The sequence below is a fragment of the Orbicella franksi genome, chromosome 9 (assembly GCF_964199315.1).
Source record: "Orbicella franksi chromosome 9, jaOrbFran1.1, whole genome shotgun sequence".
Lineage (NCBI taxonomy): Eukaryota > Metazoa > Cnidaria > Anthozoa > Scleractinia > Merulinidae > Orbicella > Orbicella franksi.
The window spans coordinates 13122151-13147815 of NC_138153.1; the positions used below are offsets into that span (position 1 = coordinate 13122151).

Sequence of the window (25665 nt, forward strand, 5' to 3'; positions counted from 1 at the left end):
ATTATCAGTAACTTAAGCAATACAGTACTTGTTTTTTTTTTTATTATGTGTTATTAAATATAATAGTATATATAATACTGTAATAATTGTTTTGTTGTTGTTGTCTTGTATGTTGCAAAAGATAAAAAAAATATGTCCTGTAAATAGAGAAATAATAAAAAATGTAAAATGTTGTTTTTCAAAACAATGTTTATGTAGGAGTAATAGTGGTAATGATTTCATTGATTTAGATTAGAAAGTTCTACTGAACTTTTGTTCAGTTTTAACTGTCAATAAAGTTAGGAAAAAAAAGTTGACTTAGCAGCTCAATTTAGCTCAAAAGAAGATTTAACAAATCGACGTCGGTTTTTCATGCATCTGTCCTGTTATTGATCAGAAATTTCGTCATAACATTGTCAAAGTAGCTGTGGATCCGCAAACTACTTCCACAGTGTTATGACGAAATTCATGATCAATAATAGGACAGACGCATGAAAAACTGACGTCAATTTGTATTTTACGATAAAAAATTGTCAAATTGTCCGCTCTCGCTCGTTGACGCATCGCATAAATTATAAATTCATGTGTCTCTCCAGATATTGACAATGAAAATTAGCCAATGAGCGCGCGAGAATTTCTGCAGTTATCGTAAAAAATATAATTCATCCATCAAAGCCAGCCCCTGCTTCCTCAGCGACCTCTGTTTTTGGGAATGTCGCACTCGAAGTGACATGAACTCTTACGCCCCACATTGACAGTTTCACACTTAACATACAGCTTTTTAATGCTCTAAAAAGAAACTTTCAACTTTGCATTCGCGGTATCCAATAGAAAACAGACAATCCAATTCAGCAGACGCCTCAACCATTCCCTTCCTAGATTGAACCTATTCACTCAGGAGATTCCCTATGGCGTGCCAATCCATTGTTGACTCCCACCCTTTTTCTCCCCTTCCTTCTTCTGAGCGGGTTCGTTGGTTAGTGTATCTTGCAGGGATCTTTTTCCTGTAAGATAAAGCTCACAAATAGCCGATGGTGGGCAATGTAAAGCTTATGAGGCAAGATGGAAAGACATCGGCGTTCTTTCTGTCGCCCCTGTCGATCTCTACCTTTAAGGGTTCCCTTTGCTTAAAAAACGGATACAATGAACTTAAGGCACCGTCCACATTACGCCGGAGGAATTTGAAAACGCAGCTTTATTTCCACGGTTAGGCCTGCCGTCCACAATAATCCGTCACGAAAACGGAGCTTTTCGAAAACGCTCCTTAAACCGGAGGAATTTGTAAACGGCGACTTCTCGGTTTCGTGTGGACGGAAAACATTTTGAGAAAGGAGCTTTCCGAAAACGATGGCGTTAGGATATTCATGTGATTTTCCTGACCGAGTTTTTCTCAAGCCCAAATCCAAAATGACCGGTGATTATTACGTTTTCAGATTTCTGCGGCGTAGTGCGGACTTAACACATTTGCTTCGTTTTCAGAGTGAAACCTCCGTTTTCAAATTCTTCCGGCGTAGTTTGGACGGGGCTTAAGCAACGGCAACGACGGCAACGAAAACGTCACCAAGCAAAAGGCTAAATGAGTAAAGCAATGGTTATGCACGTGCCTTTTAAATCTTTGTATATTTCGTAGTCGTGCTTTCCAAAGCAACAACGTGAAATGACCAAGTTCTGCATATTTTGGAGAACGTAGGTCACAACTACAAATTTTTATTTCTTTTTGGAATTGATCGCTCGCATTACATATTTAGTTTGAACAAGTTTTTAGACCGAATGGCGTACTGAGCAGATTCATACAGTTGCAAAATTCGAGGGTAAAATATACGTCTATTTTTTAATAGGTGTCGTCCCTGGCGCCTATCAATTTGCTTAATTCCACTGACCAGCACTGAGCTTCCCGCCCACCCAATGTCACGTCTCGGAAGCATATACCGGAAATTTAATAAAACCTAGATCTCTAATCTGCAGTGAAAGACGCTCTCACTCATCAATAATTGATCAATGACGGTATTGGGTAGGCTTTGGGTATAAATTTAGTCCTTGTGTCTTCTAAAATGGTTCAAAATACATTACACTGTATTTTGTGACTGTTTGATTCCAGTACATAGTAATTAGGGTACAGCCTATCTGTACAGCGCTTTTGTCACACCTACAGCGGTCAATTAGCCAATGAAACGTCAACAATTTACAAACAACCGGCGTTTTGAGCTGTTTGTCTTTTTATAAGCGAAGTGCATTTTCTAATTATCTTTGCGGAAACAGCACAACAAATAGGACACTGAAATGATATGGTTTCTGGGGGCTTTAGTTCTTTGTTCTCCATACGCCACACGTTCCCCGCAATTTTCAGTTAGCAGAATACTTTTTTTTCTTTGAATCCACATGAAAGTACCGTTCCCTAGCTTTAATTTGAATCGTCACATACGTGGGTGTTATGCATAGGTGTAAAATAGACAATCCCATATGCAAGTTTTACACAGCAGCTTTCGCTGAAATGGTCGGTCGTTTTGAACTAATATCGCATTTCCCAAAAATGTCTTGCTTTTTGTAAAATGGCTGTTAAAATATTGTTTTTTGTTGCGAGAAACAAAGTGCATGAGCGATTCGTCAAGCCTTCTGATTCACGAGTGGAATGGAAGAGATACTTAATATTTTCTACGACTTTGTGGCAAGTACAAGTGCAAAACCTCAGGGTAATAAATTTTTGAAGTATTCATTCATAATAAATATTCGTCAGTAACCTCAAGACCAAAATTCGTGAAATGTCAACAAAACACCTCTCTCCTTTCCTAGGTTTACTTAAATGGTTATTGTAAACTGCTGTTTCAATTTACAGCTTTGCGTAAGCGCGAACAATTTTAGACCTTTTGTAAACTCCGAGAACAAAACTGATTACGCTCTTGTCAAATCAATTAAAGAGATGGCTACATTTAGGTAAACACAATTTAAAATGTACATGTAGTTTCACTACCCCTAAGCTAGAAAACGACATAATGTAAATCGTTTAAAAACCAACAATAAATAAGAAAACGGCTTAGTTAAGGTCAGAGGACGAGAATCAGGCGGCGAGTTCCCTAAAATGAACATTCTCCCACTGTAAGTGTTCTTCTCGGCAAAGCGCATTTATATGTTATCAGGGTCGCAGCGTCCATCAGATGGAATTTAGCACGCGATTTAATTTTAATCCCAAATTGTTTGACATGGGCGGAAACCAATATTGACTTAACTTTGTAAGCACTTTCACAACCGAACAGAAGCTTCCTTTTATAGTTACCCGCGCGCAAATAGGTTGCCACACGATTATTCTTTACAGTTGCGATCGATCAGGGTTTTTGAAACCAAACGAGAATAGTTGTGGAGAAATAGGCGAGTATCAACCTGGTAATTAGGATGGCAAACGTGAGCACAACGCCCAGTAACGCTACCGTGCCTCCAGCTGATTGCTCTGTCTACCCCACTGCAGAAAAAATCGGTAAAACCTTTGCTTACTGTGTTATCATAGTTGTGTCGCTCACTGGCAACTTTCTCATTGGAGCGATTGTAATCGGCATAAAATCCATGAGGAGAACGATCAACTACCTAATCTTAAACATGGCCATGTCCGACCTCATTCTCCCAGTTTTTGCCTTTCCGCGTCTTCTTACAGAGTTGTACGTCGGTTACTGGCTCATAGATGGCGACTTTGGCTTGGCGTTGTGTAAACTGGCCTACTTTATGCAAGACGTTTCCACTGCTGTTTCTATCCAGAGCCTTGTCTTGATAGCAGTGGATCGATTTGGAGCTGTGGTTTTCCCTTTTCGACCCCCGGTTGTCAGCGCCAGGCTTTGCCCATTCTTCATTCTCGCGACGTGGATCGTGGCTATGGCCATTCACACCCCGTACTTTTTCGTACGCAAACTTGAGGGATCCGGAGAAAACCTTGCCTGTCGGCGGATGTGGAAGGAAGCCTTTGGAGAGTCTTCTTCATTGGAAAGCTACTACGTAGCACTGTTCCTCGTTTTAGCTCTTATCCCTTTCGCGTTGATGACAGTACTTTATTCTATCATTATTGTGAAACTGAGGGCTCAAAAGATACCAGGTGGAGAATCGGTGAGCTCTAAGGAACAGGAAAAACGAATGAAGAGAGACAGGAGCGTGCTTAAGATGGTTCTGGCTATTGTCTTGGGATTTGCATTATGTTGGGCACCCTTAAATGTCTTGGCGTTTTTGCAGTTCTTTGTATGGGAGGAAAACCCTAAACTAAGCTGTGGGTTTCTGCACTTTAGTTTTTTTGCCATATTTATGGCTTATGCAAATTGCGCCATAAACCCCTGTATCTGTTTTATATTCAGTGGCAATTACCGTGAAGGCCTCAAGAGTTTGTTTGGTTGTTGCCCGGGCAAATGCAATTGTTCGTGCTTTCGCCTTTTGCGTTGGCAATCGTGGAATGTGCAGAGCATGTCTTCAGATGAGCAAAGAGATGTTACACTAGCTTCTCTTGCATAAAACAGTAGTAGTAACATTTAGGATTAGATATCGGGAAAGTGCAAATCCTTGGCCTTTTGTTATAAGAAAAAAACACTAAAGCTTTTTTCAACTTTGAAGCTGCTCTTTTGGCAGTACCTTCTGTAAATATTTGTCGTAAATTCTTTTAGAATTGACAGCAGCATTGCCAGATAATTCTCTAATTCTCGTGGGTTTCCTATCCACGTGGTGTTTATTATAAAGATGTATCCCTTTAATTGACAACTGCCATTTTTTTGTTTCCAATAGACTGCAGACAATTTTTGTTTTGCTTTTTTAATGAAAAATACATCGCAGCACAAGTTGTACGCGTCATTTGTTTTAAACATGCAAAATTTAAGACGCTAAAGCTAAAATATTTAGTGAGTATAAATTATACAGAAAAATTGGGGTAGACAATAAAGAGAGATTCAGTTGCTTACGATGTGTGTTTGTAGTCTTGTAAAGAATTTCTTCACTCCAAATCCTCGAGTAGGCTGTTTCACACAATCTTTGTACTTTGCACATTATATATAAATTGACAAGGATCAGCAAAGATCATTTAATCCTCGTATTTCTTAATGGCCTTAGTTACCAATATAGTAAACAAGATTCTCGTTTTTATCTCAAGTCTGAAATTAAATTTCTTAAAACACGTTATCTGTTAAAATCAGTACCATTTTAAAAGACAATTTAAAGAATTAATCATGCATGTAGAGTTGCACTGAATACCAAATCATTTAAGCTCTCGAACGAATTCCTCTCAATTTTCCCCACCCCAACGTGTGAATGGAAAATTTCGTCCAATTCTAAACAATTTATGAAACACGATTCAATATTTTCGGTGAAGTGCAATCAGTACGTGCCTGTACCCAAGATTACTAGAAACCAAATTGTTCTTTTCGATTGTTAATAAGAATTGTAACATAATGACACATTACTAATATAAACAAAGTGGTCCTTTGAAAACTAGCAAAACAGCTCTATACCACCAAACATGTGCTACTCAGTCCCGTCTCAGTGGCCATTTCACTCAAAAATGAACATGAAATTTAGTGATCTTTATTCCTCCAGAGAACTTTGTCCTGAAAATAAAAGCCCTACTAGAAGCGTTAGAATATTATCCACGTGATCTAAACGAATAAAACAGTTGGGTGGTGATTTCATCAATTCGGCGATAATTTGAACGATAAAGAATGCAATGTGAGGAAAGAAAACATAGAAAATTGATACTGGACAACCCACAGGGTTACTATATGAGAAATCTGCTTTCTCCGCGAACAACTTGAAATTAAAGAAGAAATTCATTACCCCCTGGAAACTGAAACCAAATATTTGCAGTAACGTAATCAAAGGCTTTCATCAGATGACAGTTTTTAAAACTTCTTCTGTCAACTCTACGTTAATAAAAAGATGACCAATATGACAAATATATGTATCGATCTGTCCCCGTGCGACTGAACAAAGAATGATTAAATATTTGTAACAAAAAAAAATGGAAGTGTTTGCAGTTAACAATAATAATAATAATAATAATAATAATAATAGTTCGACGCAGAAAAAATTAAAAGTGATATTCAATAAAGTCACCTCTTTAATTTCCATTTACCTAAGAATGAAAATTGTTATTAACAACTAACGCGTGTTGCCTTTATTTTGATTTCCCATGCATTTATTGATTTCCCACAGCTTTTATTTACATGTTCTCCGTGCAAACTTACAAAGTCGGTGTGAACGCAACTGGTATCCTATAGCAGCAGCGTGCGTTTTCACAAGGACTTCAAAGTTCTCCCGAACCTAGGTGGGATTTTTCTTCAGCGTTGTCATCATCGCAGAAGCATTTTTCTTTTCATTTTTAAAAGTACGGCAAAAAAGGTGTTGCGAAATCGATCATTTACCACATTACCAATCAGATCAACGACGATTTTATCAATCAGTCACTGCGTTGGACTCTAGGATATACGTTGTTAATTTGTTTTTGTTGCACACTCGTTCGAATTTTGATCAAACTTACGTAGCTCTTAGGCGCAACGTGTATAAAGTGTTGATTGATTGCTTGACTGATTGAACGAGGGTTGGGAATGCCTTAGATGTTGTAGTACGTGCGGTTTGCAGATGGAAAACATGCTTCAACTGTGACCTAAATGGTAAGGAGCTTGCGAGTTGTGTATTTACATGAGGAGGAGTGTTGCAACTAGGACTAGAAAGAACAAAAACTGAGGACGTGGTAGGGTAAAGGATTTATGGAGCCCCATGGAGAGTCCGGTTTCAACAGGAAAACTTTAATCGAAGTTCCCCTACTCCGGCGGTAAAATACACTCAGCTAAAGTAGACGTGTTTTACAGCAATTTAATAAATATTAATGACTTTAGAAAAATATATATCTTAATTGATCATGCCTCCAAGAGAGATAACAACAATCAACTGCTGTTTGATCTTCGAGCGAGAGTCCATCGCTAAAGTTGTCCAAGAAACCGAAAAGTTAATTGTTTATTTACAGACAGTCACCTACACACTGTGACTTGAACAAAGCACGATATTTTCACACGTTATCAGTTCTCCTTTTTTTGGTCAACTACTTACCTAGCAAAGGAGCGCAAGTTCGTGCGGTTTCTAAAGAAGACAGGAAAACTAGCGTTTTAATATCAGTCCTTTAGGTGCCGCATAGCTTCAAAACCGTTCTCCATTCCCGTCCGTCCTTTGCAAGATGCTAAGCTTGCTCCGAGTTGAATCAATCAATCGATTAATCTTTATTTCACAGTTGGACTGTCCTGCAGATAGCTAGTGCTAGTCTAGGCGGGCCAGCCTATCAAGATTTAATTACAAGTGTTTTTAATAAATAAATAAAAAAAATAGAAAGTTAGGAAAAAGTGAATAAAATAAAGTGGTGGGAAAAGAATGAGAAAAGAAGTGAGGGGTTATCAGAGTTTTTTTTCTTTTTTAACACAAAAAGCCTAAAGTCCTTCCACTAAAGTCGTTCTCCGGGTGGATTGTCTTGTTTTATCTGTACAAATTTTGATGGAAAAGAGTTTCTGGAAAATCATCTAAGGTCACGTATCTTTTAACCCTCGTCTCAGCTCCTTTTTTCACGGAGAAAGCCACTGGTGGGCCAAAAATAAATAGCAGCAAATGTTAACATTGAAAGCCACCCAGCAGAGAAAAAATGATGTTTTATTGTTGTGATTTTTATTGTAATCCTTACAAGTGTCTACTAAGTACTGAGACAGGCTCTGTTGCGGCAAATAGAGTCTCGTTACTGTACCCCAAACGCTGAAAATGATCATAGAGACTAAACACTAAACTAGATACTGATCGCCCGCTGTTTTTGCAGAACTTGCGAGAACTCTGCCACGGGACTACACATGCACAAGTGCAAAGTAGTATAGGTTATTGTTTGAATGCGAGCGCAATTAAGGATTTACATTACGAGTGATACTTGAAAAATTCTCTTAAATTGAAAGAGCTTTTGGGCGAGTGTAATTTGAAAGAGTTGTCAAATATCACGACTAGTGTAAATCCTTAATAGGCCACATACGATATTGCAATATTCTGACATGGCTCCGAGGCGTTCTGGACAAACTTCTCTATTTGGAGTTGCTTTCTTTGTATCTAAGTCTAGATACAAAATTTACAATTTTGACCTGAAAGCCTCGGAGCCATGTTACAATATTGATATATGGAACATGGCCTATTGCTCGAGCTCTCACAGGACTACACATTTATTATACGACCAAGAAAATTGCGAATGCGTGCACGTTAATTTGCCCTGCAGTGCAAATTAAGAATTAACGATAAATTGGCCTGTTCTCAGCCTCTCACAATGAAGTAATTTTCTTAGTCATCATAAAGTAAATTACATGTGACCTGGTAATAACGTGAACACAGTAAACATAGCGCCTCTTTTCTTTACTGAAAACGTTCTATTAAGCTGCAAAGTGCTCAGTTGCCCCAGCAAATATACATATGATATCCATTTGACAGGACTTGAGTGTCAAGAAGTAGTGAATTTTAATAACCGACAGCCAAACTGGTTGCGACACATGTTTATAACTGATGACTGTCGGCTGACTAATAAAAAACGTCTGTGCTGATGTTCTGACGAAAACGTCGCTCGCTCCGTTTGACAGTTGTTGAAGTACCTTGCTTATCGGATGGTCTTTGTAACTCTGTTGTATTTCGCTGAATTTTGTCTCATAACAAGTCATAGAATGAGACAGACATTACATGCAATCAATGAATAACGCAATCCTCTCGTGAGAAGAATTTCGAGTTCCACCATTAGGAGTGGAATATATGACGATCCTTGCTGATGTCATTGTTTACATTTTCATTCGATAAGAATGGATTCCAAAGAGTCAAAGAGCTAGGGAAATATATTACATGATAAAAGCTTCAGCTCCTTGGGAGTAATATTGAAGGAGATATCGGCTTTAAAAAACTGCAGAATTTATTGGTGACAAAAATGCTAATAAGCCCATACAATTTTTTTTCTCATATTCTTGTAGCTAAATCAGAAACGTAATCGTTTGTGCTCACGTAGCAAATATTTTAACAAGGATTGGCTTTATCGGTCTGCATACTGGATGGACATTCTACCACGTAACTACGGAAGGCTTATGGCAGCAAGGACTAGATTCAACTGTGGTGAGCAGGGATGGTGGCACAGTACTGAGAGAGCTTTTCTCCCGGCTCCAGTGTTGACAAGAGAGCTCGTCTCCCACCACTTGCCCAGAGAGTTATAGTCTTCCACCAGTGTTGCGTGGGTGCGATTCAGGCCTGGTGCTGTAATTGTTTGGCGGTGCTCTTCTGTTTTGCTCCCCATATTCAAACGGGATAGACGCCCCGTTTGAAAGTGAGTTAAGGCTGTTGTGGCTTCCTCTCTAAATTTTTGTGATTTATTTTCCTTTTTAATGTGATACACTCCCCGCATACTGATAAGCTGTCACGAACTGAAAGATAGCCTCGATATATTCACATTGAGATAAGACTAGTAAAATGCTTGAGGTACTTAAAGCATATGTTTTAACTTTTCCCCCAGCGTTAGCCACCAACCATAGAATTGACTTTGTATTTTATATCGTAAATTCCCAGATTACTGAGAATGTTCCGTAGAGACGACTGCAGAACCTGTTTTCCGTTCCTCGTCATTTTTCTCCAGAGACCTTCCATAATTAATGTAGTACTGTTAAGTGCACCAAAAACTCTTTAGACTCGACCATTTTTTTGGAACGAAACAACTTTCATCAAGGATACTCGTTCAGGAAATAAAGCCTCCACAAAACCCTTAAAATATTTAAGCAATGGTTTATTGGTATAAGATACAGTAGAATCCCGATTTTTCGAACTCCAAGGAAAACGAAAATTGCTTTAAAAAATCGATCAATTTGAGAAATCGGGGATAAAGTTGCAGGGTTCGGGAAATGACGTTTGGTTTGAATTATCAAAGGTTTGAAATCTCGAGAGTTCCAGAGATCGGGATTCCGAGTAGTTATATTAAGCCTGATTAACTCTAGTTCGGGAATAAGAATCGGTGTTCAGTCAGTTACAATGTCTCCACAATTGTTCCTTCGCTTTCGCATCTCATATTTAGTCTTTTCGACGAGGTCATAAGAATTCCGGCAGCTTTGGTTTCTAAAGTGGGCGCTCTTTGGCGACGAATGGTCGTGAGCTCGAACGTGTCGCGACGATAACTCAACCTATTCTCGACCTCCTGAACACTTGTTTGTAGGATGGAGCCATTTAGAGCATTTCGCAGACTACGACGGTAATTCTCCACGAAGCCGAAATATATGAACGGGTTTACAGCACTGTTGGCGTGGGTAAAAAATTCAGCTATAAATGGAAAAGCAGGGAGCACGCAGCTAGGAGCTTGCCAGTTCCACACAAATATCAAAATAAAAGTATAAATGTTAAACGGAGCCCAGCAAATGGCAAACACGACGACGATTGTCACTGCCATCTTTAGCACATTTCTGTTCATTTTGTCGCGAATAACCCCTCCGCGAACTGCGCCTCTCAAGGCGTTTCTTTGCCTCACCAGAGTTAGTACAATGATCGTGTATATCACCGCCAGAAGAGTGAATGGAATTATGACGAGCGCAACGCAAAGAAACGTGGCGTAAAACTTTCCGGTCGAGGGCTCTTCAAACGAAGGCTCCCAACTTGCAATACAATACGCTTCAGAATCATGTTCAACCACTTTGAAGATGTACAAGTAAGGACCATGAAAGGCTATGCTAATTATCCACGTCGACAGGATCAGTGCCACTCGCAGTCTAGATGTGATTCTTTTGGCGCGGAGGGGAAACACGACAGCCACATATCTTTCAAGAGCTATTAAAACCAGCGTCAGAGTAGAGACAGGCAGTGTTACATCTTTTACAAAGTAAAGCATCTTGCACGTTATTTGTCCTCCTAGTCCAGTTATGGGCCACCTACCGTCGCCGATATCTAGAATGATTTGTACAATTTTTGTGGGAATCACAAACGCTGGTGTGAACAAGTCCGATACAGCCATGTTTAAAATCAAATAATTCACGTTTCTTTGAATGTTCTTGCTTTTACGGACCACGTAAATAATTAGAGTATTCCCCGTCAAGGAAATCACAAATATAATGATGTAGGCGATAAGTTTACCGACTCTCTCGGCCGTTGTAGTGAAATGTGCGGGGCATGCATCATCGCCAACCATCGAGTCAACAGTCTGGTTGCTTGCATTATTGTTGTCAAACATGTTAAATTAGAAGCCTTTCCTTAAGGTGGGAAGCTCCTAAGTGTTTTCCAGGACATCAAAGTCATAATGTTTAATAAATGTTCGGAGTGCATCAGTTAGAATCGGTAATCCGATACTGAAGATAAGAAAACTCCCCGTAAATATACATCTTCTACGTCTCCCAGCTAAAGCCGTTGTCCTTTTTTATGGATATCGCATGCTTATCGACCGAACACTGTAAATATTTCCTTCCCAAATTTCCGCTTTGTCCTCAAAACAGTAAAACTATAAATTGTACAATGAGAGAGGTTCCATGCGTTGACTGTAGAGTGACATTTTGCTCCGGACTCACTTCACGACCTATACAAATTGAACCACGTTATTGTCAGCAATATTACCGCAGGGGTAATACAACTTTTGTCAGCTACGTCAAACCACTCAGACTTCATAAGAGTTCAATAACTAGGGACTGAAGTCGATATACGCTTAAGTTAGCCCGCGCATTATTTGTCCTTGAAAGGCTGTCACTCTCGATTGCAAAAAGCACGAAATATTGTTTCGCTCATCTCAGTCAATTTATTCCCTTAAGCAATATCTACAAATAAGAAACATCGTACCAAATGGATGCTGAAATTAAGGCGTGAAAGAAAAGGATATTGTTTACAATAATCGCAAATATAAGCGCAGAAGGACATTTTGGTAATTGAATACATTTGAAAATAACCAAGAGTTTTAATTTCAGAGCAAACTGTAGTCTTAGGTTTTAATTAATTTCTTGCGAGACTTTCATCTTCCGCCTGGGTTAGTATTTCATATGCAATTTAGCCAGCCGATAACAGGGATTTTGTTGGCGCTCGCAAATCTTTTTGCAACATCCAGCAACAGCAGTAGCAAGTTCACGGCATAAATCGCAATATTACAATAAAATCGAGTTAAAGCACCCATGTAATTGTCAAGAGTGTGACTACACAATTCCGTTTAAGGGGAAACTAGGAATTCGTTTCAACATGTTCTAAATATAAAAATGTAAATAAACAGATGAAGCATCAAAGATTACATTCGTGGAATGACAGATCACTTCGGTTCATCGATCGTTTTATTGGGAGAACAAAATTTGTCAAAAGGTAGAGCAAGTTTATTCTTCGCGTACGATTCCTATGCACGAACACAAAAAAGGATGGAAAATATTTTCCTTCCATGCTTTCTTATCATAAAAATTAAATTGTATGTCACCAATTTGTTTAAGTCCATAATGCGCGTGCAGTGTACGTCAAAAGCCATGTGGATGTGAAAAAAGCAGACGTTTTTCATTCATCCTGATATTTTGACTCTCTTTTTTCTTTCGCGTTTTCTTAAAACCCTGATGTCATCACTCAGGGATTTTTTTGGTAGTAAATTTAGCTTTGACGACGAAAACAACAGACAAATAAAAGCTCAACGGACCAAAACTCAATAACCAATGTGGAATGTGGGCTCAAGCTCTTTATAATTAGACTTCTTCTCTACTAAATATATGTCTGGTGCCAAAGAAAATGCATGTAATCCACGTCGAGATAACACTTCCGTGACGAACACTCCAAATACCATTAACATGCTTTTAACTTTATTTACTTATATAGCCATTTTCACTTGTGACGGCGGCAGGAGGCTGTCGGCAGGTCATCCAAGCACCTGTATTTTTCCTGTGTCTCCCAGTTTTGAAGATTTCCTTTGTATTGGTAGATTTTCGTCGCACTACAATCTTGAATTAATGACTAGTACTCGATTACACCCCACTGGTACAGGTGGTCTCGTTCCAAACACTACAAAAGAGGCCCAGGCTCCAAGTGAGCTTTTTTCCGGGCGATTCTGGCATGCCGTGTGACACAAACGCCAAATTTTTGTTTGCAATTTTTGAACAATTCAATATTTTCCCAAAAACCTGAATAAACCTTTCATGCCAGGTTAATCAGTGTCAAACATCTTTCAGAGGATACACCGAGGCTCTTTATTTATGTGAATGATATAATTCTTTGGATGCATTCGAAAATTATGAGGGAACACTGCCCGCCCGGCTTTCGAGTCGAGCTCATGATTTTTCTGGCGATGTTTCGCCGATGTTTCGGCTAAGGCCTTTGCCGAGTTTTCGAAAGCCGGTTAACGCCAGCCCAGGATTAAAGTTAAACACTAAAGCATCACTTTAACTTGTATAAAAATGTTTTTCATTGCTTACGTTTTGTGTAGTTTGAGATTGTTCAAACTTAAAACTGAAGGACAAACAATAGAAACGGAAAAGTTATAAAACTGAAATCAAAATTCTCGCTAATCCTACGTTAACTTAATCGGGCTTTCAACAAGCCGGCACGGCTATCTAGTATACCACACTGGATTGAGTTGAACCCCAGAATAAACTGGTCTTTCGCACTAATCTATCCCTGTAAAATAATTTCTCTTCTACCTTAATTATTCTTACAGTGGATAGATACATCACAATGCTATTACCACTAAACAATTTTTTTAGTTTTTTGTTTTTGTTTTACGGATTCTCGAAACTTACCCGCAAGTAACACCACCCAGCCTTCGCACATCAATGAATGGTGAACAAATGTAATTCTTAATATAGATCTGGTGGTATAAAGACTTTAACGCTTCCGTTGTAACCTAATAAATAGATCTCACAAAAGAACACAGGAGGGAACACACTACCATTGATATCAATTGAGTATCACAAAGCACCTGTCCAAGAGTCCTGTTTGATTTTTGAAAAGTAAACAAAATCCCCCCTCTCTTACAATGAAATATAGATAATGCAGTTTACTACTGACATACTCGTTACACAAGGTGCTGTTAATTGTGTTTGACATCCTAATGAAGCGCGCAACACGCGCGTGCTATCAAAACTAAACTTCGCCTACCGATTATTCGGAGCCCGTGTAATAAACCTCCTACAATGTTCCTGTTTTGATGAGAGACTTATTTTTGTCCGTAGTTCGACGGCATTAGGTTCGTATTTGCCTCACATATGGTTGACATCAAACAATCATATTCACCCAAACGTTTTCCCTTTTCTTTCCTACCATTTCAGTTTTACCTTTTGTTGGTTAAGTCTTTTACTTCTTTATTTGCTGTTCAGGTTTATATGGGGTTTAATTCGGATTGCATGCAGGTGGACTGTTTGTTTTTAGATTTGACTAAATTCTCACACCCTTCCGACCTCGATGAAATTGCAACCATCGAGAAATAATAAATCCGGTATTGTTAAAATTTTTCTGCTATTATGGCAGTTATCATGTATTGTTTTGGTATGGATAACGCTGTTAGCTAAATACAATGTCAATTTTAAAAGATCGATCTCTTATTTTCTTCCTACTCGGCATGTTTAATTCTGATCTTAAGTAGATATTGTCTTGATTAAAAGCTTTCATGAAAGGCGGATTCAACAGCAAATTTAGTCATACAAGTAGTTGAGATGCTCTGAAGAGAGGGTCGTAAGGGTTCTTTCCATAGAAAACACGAGAAGCATTGTACACCAGAATCAACCGTTGTTTCGGAAACTAAATCAAATGCATTCTACAAATAAAATGTTGCGGACTAACGCAAATCTACCCTTCTGAAGGGATTTCTTTTCTGCCTTAGTTATTCTTAAAGTGAATTCATCGCAATCCTATTTTTACTATGGATTCTCGAAAACCTACACTACCCTGGCTTCAGATATCACTTAATGGCGACCAAATGTAATTCTTGATATAGATCGCTTTAACGCTTCCGTTGGTGCATCCTTAGATAGATCGCACAAAAGAACACAGGAGAAAACAAACTTCAATTAATATCAACAGAGCGTCAAATAACAGCTGTCCAAAAGTCATAAAATCCCCCTTCTCTTACAATGAAATTTATACAAAGTAGTTGATCACAGATATGCCCACTACCCTCCGTGCTGTTGTCTTTGACATCCTAATGAAGCACGCAACACGCGCAAGCTATAAAAACGTACTAAACTTCTACCGACTATTCGAAGCCTAATAAACGTTCTTAACGTGCCTGTTTTGATGAGACGGTATTTTTACTCCATAGTTCAGCAGCACTGGTTTCGTATTTACCCCCTATGTTGTTGATATCGATCAATTATGTTCAGCCGAGATGTCTTGCCTTTTCTTTCCAGCCATTTCCTCCTTCCCCTATTTCTACATTTACTGTCTGGGTTTATGAGTTAACTTCTGACTGCAGGTGGAAATTAAAAACAAAAAAGAAAGAAATTTATACACCTTTGCCGATAAGAAACAGGCAAACTGCGTTGTTAAAACTTCTCTAGGTTGTGTATTGGTTTTGTATTGCTAATGTTGTTGCAAAAGTAGCGAGTTGGAATGTCAATTAAAATCTCTTGTTTTGTCTTCTACTTGGCGCAGCAAAAGGCAAATTATTATAATTCCTAAAGTAGAGAATATTTTGATTAACAGCCTCTTACGTGATGTTGTTTCAGTACGTAACTAAAACTTTTCAAGTAATTTGAAAACGTAATTTCGTTTTGCTTTTACAAATCGATCATCTGAGTACCTCTTGATTGGCCTCGAGCGAAGGGGCTTGTCAGAGTCAATGAATTAAATGTAAAACGCAGTCAAACGTATTGCATTACAAACAATGAAAATATTAAATTCTTTAAAGATCTTAATAGAATACTAGAAAAAAATAAAACTTACTAAAACGGGAGAAAATATTGGGATTATTTCCAAAATATAATGGTATAGACGACAAAGGCAACTTTAAGTTCTACGTTTGCTGTGGGGACAAAGTTTATCTGAATCGAAATCGAATGATGAACATCTATGCAGTGTTTCCTTGACGTGACAATAAAATTTGAAAAACCGACACCAAATCCTAATTTTTGTACACCATTTTGACGATAAACGAGTACAACACTCCCAGTTCTAGATATCTAAATATGTAGCACTGGCAACGTATGTAGTAGTAGCACTCGGATGTTTTGGGGGTGTGAAGACTTCTCGAGGTGTAGCCTCGTCCTTCAAGGTCATTTTGTTGAGGTTCCAATTACAATTATTCTTACATCCTTCGTTTTAATGTGTTAATCCGCCGCAAGCATCAACTGAAAGACTCTTCTCTACAAACAAATTAAATGTTGATAACCTCATACTGGAATCTGGCATCCTTAGCACACTTTTGCGATTTTCTCCTTCCGTTACAACCATAATCGCCAGCCCTTATGTTTGCGTTACTGTAATGGAATTTAACTCCCTAAAAGAGAAGACTGTAGCCACGAATTAACAATTTGCTTATATCTAGACACAAAGTAAAAATACAGTTGAAACAAACGATTTTTCTTCTTGAAATTTTCCATTATTAAGTTTTGCTTTGGACATACAAAGATGGCTTTCAATTATTGCTAAGACTACCGATTTTTTTTTTTCCATTCCCGTTCATATGCATCTTTTAGGCCCCGTCAACACTACGGTTGAAGTTAACCGAGATATTAATTAAACATGTATAAAAATGTTTTCCGCTGCTTGTGTCTTACGTAGTTTGAAAACTGGAGGACAAACAATGTAAACAGAAAACCTCACCGAAAAGTTATAAAACTGAAACCAAAATTTTCGCTAATCCTACGTTAGCTTAATCGGGCTTTGAACAACCCGGTCAACCTATCTAGTATGTCACACTGGAACAAGTTGCCCTGTACAACAGAATCAAATGATCTTCCGGACGCCTAAATCAAATGGATAAAGCAATGAATGATTCTGCAGGCTAACACGCATCTGTAGTTTTATCCTTCTGAAATGATTCATTTCTGCTTTAGTTATTCTTACAGGGAGTATATCACAATGCTATTACCACTAAAACAATTTTAAGTTCTCTTTGTTTTAAGAATTCGCAAAAACTTACCCACATATAATACCACCCTGGCTTCAGGTATCATTAAATGGTGACCAAATGCAACTCGTGATATAGATCGTGGTAATCTAATAAACAGATCACACAAAAGATCAAAGGGGAAAACAAACTCAGTCCATTGATATCAACTGACCACCACAAAGCACCTGTCCAACAGTCATGCTTAATTTTTGAAAGGTAAATTAAATCCCTCTTCTCTTACAATGAAATATAGATAATGCAGTTTATTACTGACATACTCGCTACACACGGTGCTGTTAATTGAGTTTGACATCCCAAGCAGCACGCAACTTGCACACGCTAGAGAAACTTAACTTCGCCTACTGATTATTGGTAGTCCATTAAACTTCCTAGAATGTTCCTGTTTTGATGAGAGACTAAATAATTTCTCTCCGTAGTTCGGCAGCACTAGGTTCGTATTGACCTTTTATTTTCCATTTTAATCAGTCATGTAAAGGCGAGAGTTTTTTTTTCTTTTTTCCAGTCATTTCCTAACTTTTTTGGTCAAGTTTTCTACCTCTATATTTACTGTTCAGGTTTATATGGGGTTTTATTCTGATTGCATGCAGGTGGACTTTTTGTTTTAGTTTGGACTAAATTATACACCCACCCCTCCGACCTCGATAAAATTGCAACCATCGAGAAATAATACAGCCGCTATTGTGAAAACTGTTCCGCTATTGTGGCATGTATCATGTACTGTTTTGGTATGGATGACGTTGTTGACAAAATCTACAATATGGAATGTCAATTTGAAAAGATCTCTTATTTTCTTCGTGTTTGGCATGTTTAATTCTTTTAGCAGACATTGTTTTGAACAACAACCATCCATGTGAGGCAGTTTTAGCACGCAACTTTAATTTTCCAAGTCATAGAGATGCTCTTAAAAGAGGGTCGCAAAGGTTATTTTCGTGTAATCTACCAGAAGTATTGTACAAAAGAATCAACGGTGGTTTCGGAAATCTAAATCAAATGGATTATACAAATAAAATGTTGCGGACTAACGCGAATCTATCCTTACTGAAATGTTTTATTTCTGCCTAAGTTATTGTTAAATTGAATACATCACAATGTTATTTTCACTAAGAATTCTTGAACACCTACCCGCATGTAATACTCCCCTGGCCTCAGATGTCACTAAATAATAACCAAATGTAATTGTTGATATAGATCGCTTTAACGCTTCCGTTGGAGCATCTTTCACACAAACGAACACAGGAGAAAATAATCTTCAATTAATATCAAAAGAGCGTCAAAAAGCAGCTGTCCAACAGTCAAGTGTGATTTCGAATAGTTAATAAAATATCTGTTCTCCTACAATGAAATATATATAATGCAGTTGATTACTGATATACTCCCTACCCTCCGTGCTGTTGTATTTGGCATCCTAATGAAGCACGCAACACACATGCTAGAAAAACTTAGCTTCCCCTATCGATTACTCGGAGCCCAATAAATTTCCTGTAATGTTCCTGTTTTGATGAGAAACTATTTTTGATTTTTGACTTTGTAGTTCAGCAGCAGTGGATTCGTATTTACCCCCTATGATGTTGATATCGATCAATTATATTCAGCCGAGAGTCTTGCCTTTTCTTTCCAGCCATTTCCTGCCTTGTGTTGGTTACTTCCCCTATTTCTACATATACTTTCTGGGTTTATGATTTAACTTCTGACTGCAGGTGGAAATTTTAAACAAAAAAAAGAAAGAAAATTATAGACCTTTGCCAGTAAAAACAGACAAACTGCATTGTTAAAACTTCTCTAGATTATGTCGTATTGATTTTGTATTGCTTATGTTGTTGGCAAAAGGAGCGAGTAGGAATATCAATTAAAATCTCTCATATTCCTACTTAGCGCAGCAAAAGACAAATTATAATAATTCTTAAAGTAGAGAATGTTTTGATTAACAGCCTCTTACGTGATGTGGTTTCAGTAAGTAACTAAAACTTTACAAGTAATGGGAAAACGTAATTTCGTGGTACTTTTACAAATCGATCAGCTGAGTACTTCTTGACTGTCCGATCCTTGAACGAAGGGGCTCGCCAGAGTCAATGAATTAAATGTAAAACGCAGTCAAATGTGTACAGCAGTAGCACTCAGATGTTTTGGGGGTGTTAAGACTTCAAGGCCATTTTGTTGAAGTTCCAATTACAATTATTCTTACACCCCTCGTTTTAAATGTGTTAATCCTCCGCAAGCATCAACTGAAATACTCTTCTCTGCAAACGAATCAAATGCTGATAACCTTATACTGGAATCTCGCATCTTACTCCCATAGCACACAAATTCTTTCCTTCCGTTGATAGCATGATTATTCGCCAGCTCTTATGTTGGCATTACCGTAATGGAATTTTACTCCCTAAATGTGAAGACCGTAGCCGCGAATTAACAATTTGCTTATATCTAGACACAAAATAAAAATACACTTGAAACGAATGACTTTTCTTCTTGACATTTTCATTATTAAGTTTTGCTTTAGACATACAAAGATGGCTTTCAACTATTGCTTAGATTGCTTGTGTTTTTTTCCATTCGCGTTCATATGCGTCTTTTAGGCCCCGTCAACACTACGCCGGAGAAATTTAAAAGCGCGGCTTTATTTCAACGGTTACCGTCAGGCCTACCTTCCACACTAATCCGTCACGAAAACGGAGCTTTTCCTAAACCCTCTTCAAACCGGCGGAATTTGAAAATGTCGGCTTTGCGTGTTAGTGTAAACGGAAAACATTTTGAAAACGAAGCTTTTCGAAAACGATGACGCCACAATAATGTGAATTCCCAGTTCGAGTCTTCCTCAAACAAAAATCCAAAATGACTGGTGATTATTGCATTTTAAAATTTCTGCGACGGAAAACATTTGATGCGTTTTCAGAATGAAAACGCCGTTTTCAAATTTCTCCGGCGTAGTGTGAACGGAAAACATTTCATGCGTTTCGCTGTTTTCAAATTTCTCAGGCTTTGTGTGGACTTAATCCTTTTTGTTTGCATAACTTGAAAGGTGGCGTTATTTACACTTTGTAGATTTTTCTCAACTTTAATGTCTGTAGTTTCACTTTTCTATTCCTTCTTTTTGATCACCATGAAAAAGTTTTCGTAGATATCTTCGCATTACAAAATTCAACATGAGATACAACTTTTATTGTTTAATGATGAAATTTTTCTTTGTTTTTCAACAGTTCCATTTAAGCTGCCATGTTCGGTAACGTTTACAAGCCGTATTTAGTCAAGAGCAAAAGGACTGGCTTCTGCATTTACACAAGGTTGGACTTTTTTAAATAAGAAATTGACATTTATCTGTTATATCCAATAAATAGTAGTCTTTTGTTGTTAGAGAATAAATTATACCACTGATGTTTTAAGCACTTTTAATTAAAAAGTACTGAAAACCAGTAATTCAAAAATGTGACTTTAAGTGTCAACGTGTAAGAATGACGGCATTTTTTTCTGATTTCGCATTTGTAAACAAACGATCAGGTTATTTCGTAATCTTAATTAAACAGATATAAAATTGTGGCTCGCTATGTTTGTTCACCTGCTCGCCACGTTGAATAGTAATATGCTGCTGATCAAACAAACTTTATATTAGTGAAGAGAATCGTGGAACGAGAAACTTGGACCAAAATTTGCCTCGGTTGAGTTAGATGGTCTGGGACGTGAAATTAGCGTCTTGGCGAAACTGGTTGCCAATTGCGAGTCGGGTGACCAGCTGAGGCCCGTTTCTCGAAGGTTCCGAAACGTTTTCGCACCCGGAAAGCCATAGCAAAAATCCCAAACCTTATGATTATGGAGCTATTTTATTCACATATTCAGTGAAGTGTCAGGCGAAAACACCTCTCGTTTTTAGACACAGATTAAGCAAAAAAGGCTTCGCGCGCCCGAGAAGTTACCGGGCTTTCGAGAAAGGGGCCCTGGAGGAGTGAAGATCAATAAGACAATATATATATAAGTCCTCAAGCAATCCAGAATTCCAAAGATGTAAGCACAGCTCAGTACGCGCTACAGAGAGAGAGAGACAGAAATTACTGAAAGGAACTAGCCCTGTGGAGAATAGCAAATAAGAGAAGATGTAACGACGACAAGATGACAAAATAAACGGTATTTCGCGACGTTAAGTCAAACTGTCGCCAGTAGGGATGAATGAGCTGATAACAGGTAACATAATCTGAGAGCTCATAGATGTCAGTGATGCCAAGGACGCCTTGATCAATCACATTCCCTCTAACTATTATAGCTACTTCCACCCAACGGTCCACTAACAGACTCACCTAAAGAGAAGAACCACGACCAGGACCTCGACAAAACTCATCGCATATGCAACCATTAGAAGTTCTTAATGCATATGCTTCTCACATTCTAGGTTACCATGACAACAAGGTGGTTTAAGATCAGAAGTGCGTTTCTCATCAGCCAGCATGAACTTACAACTTAGCATTTGAGAGAGAAAACTCATCAGATCATGTCATACTTTTGCTATATGTTATCTTTTTTGTCCTGATTAGCGAAGTAGCTGGTTAATTCAACTGTGACTTATTTATTGGCCTCTCCTATTTGCTTTCGTATTGCACCTTGAAATCGTTATTTTTTTTCTCTGTTTCATATGGCTTAAATCTTGACGTTGTTCACACTCTGTTGGTTTAATTACACCATTCAATTCTGCAGTGTCGCTTTTCTTTTTCACTCTTAAATCATCTTGAAAAGGAAACTGTCGAAATCCTTGGTATACAATGTCAATAACAAAATATACAGCATCGCACTTATTAAAGGAAAAATCATCGCTATGGCAATGACTGACTTTTTATTAGACTTCAGTGGTTCCCGTGATAATCTTAAACAACTAAACCAAAGTTACTTTGGTAAGATTACTTTAAGTTAAAAATATACAGCAGAATAGTATAAAAACATACCGAATGAGTATAGACTGGAGAAGGTCAATAGAGTTAATCATCCATATAGGCCTCATACTCAAGGTAATTCCCGATCTTAAGTTATTTGGAGACATTAGAGACATTTAGCAACAGCGTTTTCGTGTTAACGGCAAACCGCAAAACGCAGTTTCAGGTTTTTTTTTTTTTTTTATTGCAATGCACAAAACTATTTACACGACTTTCGTTACAATACTTTACTACTTTACTATACATAAACAGGACTTACGGTTTAACACAACTAATTCACACTCACTCACGTACACACACTACAAACCAGTTTACATAGCAAAGTCACACCTATTTGAGCCTGACATATTCTAAGTTATTCAACTACTTCTAGTATTTATATTGCCCACTTCTTCCTAAACATCTACACTATTATTTTTTGTACAGATGTATTTTTCAGTCTCATACTTTAATTTGACTTTTGATTTAAAACCTCGTATACTTGGAAGTTCTTTATTCCTTCTACACGCCCATAAATAAATTTTTCCTATAGGTAACAGATAATTAAGTAAGGGAAGTTCTGGTGTTAAAAGACCGATTAATATATCCTTCAAATTAAGATGTATCTGCTGTTTTGTCAAAGATAAGAAATATACTTCGAAATCTTTCCAGAAAGAAATTGAATAAGAGCAATCATAAAAGAAATGCTGCATTGTTTCTGATTCACGTTCGCAGAAAGAACATAAATAATCTGCAATGTACCCGATTTTGTGTAATTTGGAATTCGTGTAGAGTATGGAGTTCAATATTTTGAACTGAAAGGCCTTGACATATGGCTCAAAAGCAACCGAATGGGGAAGAGAAAAAGCTTTTTTCAGTGCCTCATCAGTTAAATTAAATTCACACTTTAATTTTCTCGCGTTATTAGGAAAGCAAGCCTTTTTACGGACAAAAAGAGAGTAATAGACTTTTGATTTCTTTTTAGTTACATCAAAAAGGCCGCAGTCAATTTTGAAGGATGGATTTAGGGCTGTATGATCTGGATTATGATAAGCATTCCTTAAATCGAACGGTACAGAGTGACGAAGACCGGTCCATTCCAGAAAGTTCGTCTTCTGAATGTATTTTGCGATTAGTTCATAAGAATCGATATTGTTAAGATCGAAACGCAAATCTCCCACTGCCTGAATTCCATAATTAAAGTACCTTTTATAAAAGACTGGTCTGTTGTTTATTCTTATTTCCTGGTTATTCCAAATTCGGTAAAGCCAATTAGTTTCAACCGCATTATCTTTCCGAAATTCAGACCACCATTTCAATAACTCCATGTAGAATTGAGAACTGATAGTTAAGTCTTTGACGTTATAGTTGCAATTAAAAAGAACCAGACCACCTGTTTCTTTTAGAAGATATTCTAAATAATTTTTCCTTGCGCCAGAATTATCGCCAAAGATTCTTTTCAGCCAGGCGAGACGGAGAGATTTAATCATGCTCTCAATATCAACCATTTTGATGCCTCCTCCTTCATAATCATTTATCGCAGATTTACTCGTTACTTTGTCGTTACCTTTCCATAAAAAACTGTAAATCAAATGGTTTAATTCTTTAATTATATTTTCAGGGGTAGGTAACAAAGATGACATGTACACAACCTTCGGTAGGAGCAAAGATTTAATTATGGTCACCTTTCCGTAAAGGGATAATCCTCTAGAGGACCAGATATTAATTAATTTTTTTATCTTGTCAAGTTTTTCCGTGAAGTTTTTCAAATAGAGCAATTTTTTATCGTACGAGAAGAAGATTCCTAGGGCTTTTATGGGATCCTGTGGCCATTTGATTCCAAGTGGTTTCATTTCACTTCCTTTTAAAGATCCTATCCAGAGTCCCTCTGTCTTTGAACTATTTACCTTTAAACCTGATACTTTTTTAAATTTGTCTAGCAATTGAAAAAGTTTATAGGCCGACTCTGTATCAGAGAGAACCGCCGTTGTATCATCAGCATATTGTAATAATTTGGTCTCTTGTTTATCAATAACAATTCCTTTTATTTCCACGTTTTCCCTAATGGCAATTGCTAAGGTTTCAACATCTAAAAGAAAAAGATCGATAAGAAGACAAAGGGTCACCTTGCCTAACTCCACGTGTAAGGTTAAAATATTCTGAAGACAGGCAATTATTTATCACACAACTTTGAATATTTTTATAAAGAGTACTTATCCATCGCTTAAATTCATGGCCAAAATTAAAGGCGTCTAGACAGTTAAACAGAAAGTTCCACTCTAAAGTGTCAAATGCCTTACGAAAATCAATAAACATCATCAAATCAGGGATATTCTCTTTTTCTGTGAAATCCATGATGTCAAGAATCGATCTTACTGTCTCACCAACATAGCGATCTTTGACGTAACCAGTTTGATTGCTGTGAATGATATAGGGTAAAACATTTTTAATTCTTGAAGCAATCACTTTCGAGATTATTTTAGCATTAACATTGACCAGCGAGATGGGTCTCCAATTTTCGATTAGCGTGCGATCTTTCCCTTGTTTTACTATTAAAGTAATGACTGCTTGCTTTTGGAAATTGGACATTCCTTCCTTTACGAAGGACTCATTAATGCAATTAATGAACGGTTGACAAATAAGATCCCAACAGTTTCTATAGAATTCAATTGGGATTCCGTCATTTCCTGGAGACTTGTTGTTTTGAAATGTTTCTAAAATCTTTTTGCATTCTTCTATGGTAATCTGGCCTTCACAGGATAGTTTTTGTTCTTCAGATAATTGCGGTATACTTAAATTAATTGTTTGGAAAAGACTTGATAGAATCGTTGTCTACCGCTTTACTTTTGTACAAGTTGTAATAAACGTTTTTTTGTTCGGAAAGTATTTGGTATGGGTCTGTTGTTATAGCGCCGCTAATTACTAATTTTCTGATGTGTTTTTTAACATGATTTCTCTTTTCTAAGTTCAAAAAGTACTTAGTGCTTCTTTCTCCGTGCTCATGCCAGCGAGCTCTTGCACGTACAATAATTCCATTTGTTTTCTCTTCATAAAATAATTCCAGTTTCTCTTTAATTTCATTGAACCGAGATCTGTTGTAATCATTTGGATCTTTTTCAAAACGCCGGGTAGCTTCTTCATATTCCTGTTGAATCATCCTTTCTTTGTCATTTCTCTCTTTAGCTTTTTCTTTAGAATACCTGATAGCGTGCATTCGAATATTGTATTTAATCCAGTCCCAAACGCAACGTTTATCTAATAATTCTTTTCCCCCCTCTGATTTCCATTTAGGTATGTTAACCCTCAGATAATCTAAATATTCTTCATCACCTAATAGCGAAACATTCATTTTCCACATGCCAGGTCCTTTTGCCTCTCCAATTTCGCCAAGGTTTAAACGAATTGCCGCATGATCAGTTCTTATTGCAGGGATAGTATCGGTTGAATTTACAAAATCACAAAGATTATTGGAAATAAGCCAAAAATCTAGACGACACAATATAGCAGGTGATTTTTGACTCCAAGTGTAACTTTTTGTTTGAGGATTTTTAATTCTCCAGATATCGACCAGATCTAATTCACTTTGCAAACATTCTATAGTGTTCACGACCTACTTCCTTGGTATCATTATTCCACCTCTTTTATCTAAAGTTGGGTTTAATGGACAATTGAAATCTCCGCCTACAATAATGTTCTCCTCGGAATCTAAATTTTCAGTTTGAAGCAAAGTATGCAATTTCT

General features: G+C 37.5%; 2 protein-coding genes and 1 long non-coding RNA gene across 3 annotated transcripts in view; 2 read left to right on the top strand and 1 right to left on the bottom strand.

Annotated features, from left to right (window-relative positions):
* LOC145498079 (uncharacterized) overlaps positions 1–20473 on the top strand; it is a 34223-nt gene extending 13750 nt beyond the window's left edge. The window contains exon 3 of the long non-coding RNA XR_014050773.1: positions 20230–20473. This is a non-coding gene — a long non-coding RNA (uncharacterized LOC145498079). The remainder of the gene's footprint in view (positions 1–20229) is intronic.
* Positions 86–5954, top strand: LOC145498068 (RYamide receptor-like). Its single transcript, XM_081477948.1, has one exon. It carries the CDS (start codon positions 3367–3369, stop codon positions 4459–4461), a length of 1095 nt encoding a protein of 364 aa, XP_081334074.1. The 5' UTR covers positions 86–3366; the 3' UTR covers positions 4462–5954.
* Positions 6134–11530, bottom strand: LOC145498065 (QRFP-like peptide receptor). Its single transcript, XM_081477945.1, has one exon. It carries the CDS (start codon positions 11189–11191, stop codon positions 10001–10003), a length of 1191 nt encoding a protein of 396 aa, XP_081334071.1. The 5' UTR covers positions 11192–11530; the 3' UTR covers positions 6134–10000.
* Positions 20474–25665: the final 5192 nt, after the last annotated feature.